The sequence below is a fragment of the Parasteatoda tepidariorum genome, chromosome X1 (assembly GCF_043381705.1).
Source record: "Parasteatoda tepidariorum isolate YZ-2023 chromosome X1, CAS_Ptep_4.0, whole genome shotgun sequence".
NCBI lineage: Eukaryota > Metazoa > Arthropoda > Arachnida > Araneae > Theridiidae > Parasteatoda > Parasteatoda tepidariorum.
Window position 1 is genome coordinate 82,190,060 of NC_092214.1, and position 3,156 is coordinate 82,193,215.

At 33.6% G+C, this 3,156-nt stretch overlaps 1 protein-coding gene across 1 annotated transcript; it reads right to left on the reverse strand.

Moving 5' to 3' along the window:
• Positions 1-808: 808 nt before the first annotated feature.
• Positions 809-2,677, reverse strand: LOC122270918 (SCAN domain-containing protein 3-like). Its single transcript, XM_043050218.2, has one exon. The coding sequence runs from the start codon at positions 2,675-2,677 to the stop codon at positions 809-811; it is 1,869 nt and encodes a 622-aa protein (XP_042906152.2).
• Positions 2,678-3,156: the final 479 nt, after the last annotated feature.

Genomic DNA, 3,156 nt, shown 5'->3' on the forward strand with positions numbered 1-3,156 from the left:
AAAGTAATGTTTTTTTTTAACGAAAATGTAAAGAAAATGCAAATATTTCATAAAAGAATTGTAAAGAAAATACATAGATTTTATAAAAGAAATGTGCAAGGAGGTTTCAAAAATATCCATAAAAAATAATTAAAAATGTATTGTAATAAATTAATACTACTATTAATTTTAGGTAATTTTATTAAGTAATTTTCTCAAATTAAATTTTTAATTTTCTTGCAAGTGAAGTTAAGATTTTATAAAGACTTTGGTAAGCAAGAAACACTTGTCAAGTTGCATTCGATTTATTTTATGAAATGCCCGGATCTGTTCGTAAGCTTTTAAGTTTTGCTGAGAATAAGGTTGAACTTTAAAAACTGTTGCAACGATTGAGAATATTTCGTCGTAATAGTATCAGGTAAAATTTGTTTTTTCAATCTGTGTTAGGGAATGCAACAGAAATAAGGAATAAGGTGAGTAGTTTGCAGCGAATATGAAAGTTTTTATGTTTTAGGTAAGTGTTTTTATAATATACTACTTTTTATGATAACTATTTAAAGCAGTTCTTTCCAAACTTTTTGTACCTGCGCCCCCCTCTTTGGAAAAAAAAATTTTGTGCCCCCCTTAATTTTTCTAACAATCCAATCTCATAAACACTTATCTGATATTGTAATTTATTTAATGGGCTACAAAATAATATACAATATTATGTATAAAAATACATAAAAAATAATTATCTATTTTAAGAAATAATAATATAATGTAATAAAAACAAATCTTACAAAAGTACAAAAAATAGAATTCAACATTAATACAACATTATAAAAATTTAATGTGAAGGGTGAGCTTGTTTTTCAGCACAAATTTTGTCAAACCGTGGTATCATTGAAGATATCGCGGTTCTCAGTTCCTTTTCAATCTTTAAGCAAGATCGATACTTTGTCTTTAAGACAGCTACTGCAGAAAACCCAGTTTCACATAAGTAAGATGTTACAAAGGGCAATAAAATTTCTAAAGCTTTATTTGTTAAAGTAGGAAACTCGTCCTTTACTCGTAACCAAAACGTGACAATATTATTTTCGTGTTGAAACATCTGCTTTAATGTGCTGTCACTAGATAAGTCAATTATCATTTCCTGCTCTGCTGTCGTAAGGCCAAAATCATCATATTTTTCAATCACAAACGGGTTTCTAATCCATTCATATTTGGACATGTCAAGATCTTTAAAGTAAAACGAGAATTGCTCCCTTAAACTGGTCAAGTGTTTATTAATAAGAACTTTACTTTCTTCTATTTCATCTGCAAGACAGGTAATTTTAAAAGTGGGAAACATGTCAAAGTTATTATTTTTCAAACTTATTATCCACAGTTCCAATTTTCTCATAAATGCAGTAACCTTGTCTTTCTGGACAAAAGCATGAATTTGAGGCCCTTGCATTGATTTATTTAAAGTACTGAGTCTTTGAAAAATATCCACTAAATACGCAAGTTTTACAAGGAATTTCGTGTCATAAAACAAGTTTGCTTCATCTCTATTATTATCAGTAAGGAATATGGCGATCTCTTCTTTTAGCTCAAACACCCTTTGAAGTACTTTGGAACGAGAAAGCCAACGTGCCTCACAATAATATAGAAGTGATGTATATTCTGAACCCATGTCATTACACAATTTTGCGAAAAGCCTTCCTCTTAATGGGCTATTTTTGATAAAATTTACAACTCTTATAATAACTTGAAATACTGTTAGTAAATCTTCACCCATATCTCTTGAAACAAGTGATTGTCTATGAATCATGCAATGCGTCCAACTTGCCCGAGGAGCCACCTTTCGAACTAGTGCCTGTAGACCAGCGTTTTTTCCTGCCATAGATGGAGCTCCATCTGTGCATAGTCCAACACAGTTCTCCCACAGAATGTTATATTCATTGAAAAATTTATCAATCATATTAAAAACTTCACTTGCTGTAGTATTGCCTTCAATAGGTTTACAGAATAACATGTCTTCTCTAACATCAGTTTCCACAACATATCTTACATATGTAATCAAGTGTGCATCCTTAAGAACATCTGTAGCCTCATCTACTTGCAACGCGAAAGAAGATAGTTTTACTTTTTCTATTAATTGATCGCAAAGATCTTCAGATATATCGGATATTCGTCTTCCCACCGTATTATCTGCAAGTGGAATGATTTTAAGTTGATCAGCATATGATTCACCTAGCATCGTAGCTACCATGTCAATAGCTGCAGGTAGCACTAAAGTTTCTCCTATTACATGGGGTTTTTTGCATTTAGCAATTCTATAAGAAACCTTATAAGACGCAAGCAATGCTTTTTGTGTAACAGACATGGTCTTTGAAAACATTTCTTTTTGTTTATTTAAATTCTCCAATTTTCTTTGGAAAAATTCTATTGTCTTGCCAACGTGATCTGCATGTACGTTTTCGAGATGCCGTTTTAATTTATTTGGTTTCATGCTGTCTGAGGCCAAAGTATTCAGACACAGCAAACACATTGGTCGTTCTTGGCCATTAATGACTTTACATGTAAATCCAAATGATAAGTACATTGGATCATATTTTCTACATTTAGGTTTACTATTTTGCGAAGATGTTCCGCTATTTTCGTTACCTCTTCTTTTGCCGTCTGCTTCTGCTTCATTCAATTTTCTTTTCAACCCAGTTACGTATTTATCCATCTAAAAGGGTTATTATTTTAAATCAAATAAAAATACTTTATAACAGTTTTGAAATTTACCTCAATATTAATTTAGAAGTGTACCAAAGCGAGTTTGTAGACAATCTGCGTGGAAACGGTCGAGTTTAACCAACGTTTCTTAACGAAATGCCGCGTGTCTGCTCTCGTCTGGGCGCACGCATCCAGGTGTAGTCGCGTCGTCCGAGTTTGAAAAACCCCGCAGTCGCGCGCAATTGATGATAGTTCCACACCAGATGTAATGAGCGCTAACGTCGTCGAATTAACGACGGCCTTGGCTCATAAGCCTTGTCGGGGCCTGCTGCCTGCTTCTGTTTACTGAAGTTTGGCGGGAGTAACCCCGAGAATACCCGGGATGATCCGAGTGCTTGTCTAGTGTTTCCTCGCGCTCGGCTCCAAACGGGAAAGCAAGATGTTTTCGTTCCAGCAAGAGTATGGATGGATTTTTTAGCATTTATACCC

What these genes read in the sequence shown, in the direction of transcription:
- LOC122270918 (XM_043050218.2), bottom strand. Translation starts at nt 2,677, where the DNA reads ATGGATAAATACGTAACTGGGTTGAAAAGAAAATTGAATGAAGCAGAA.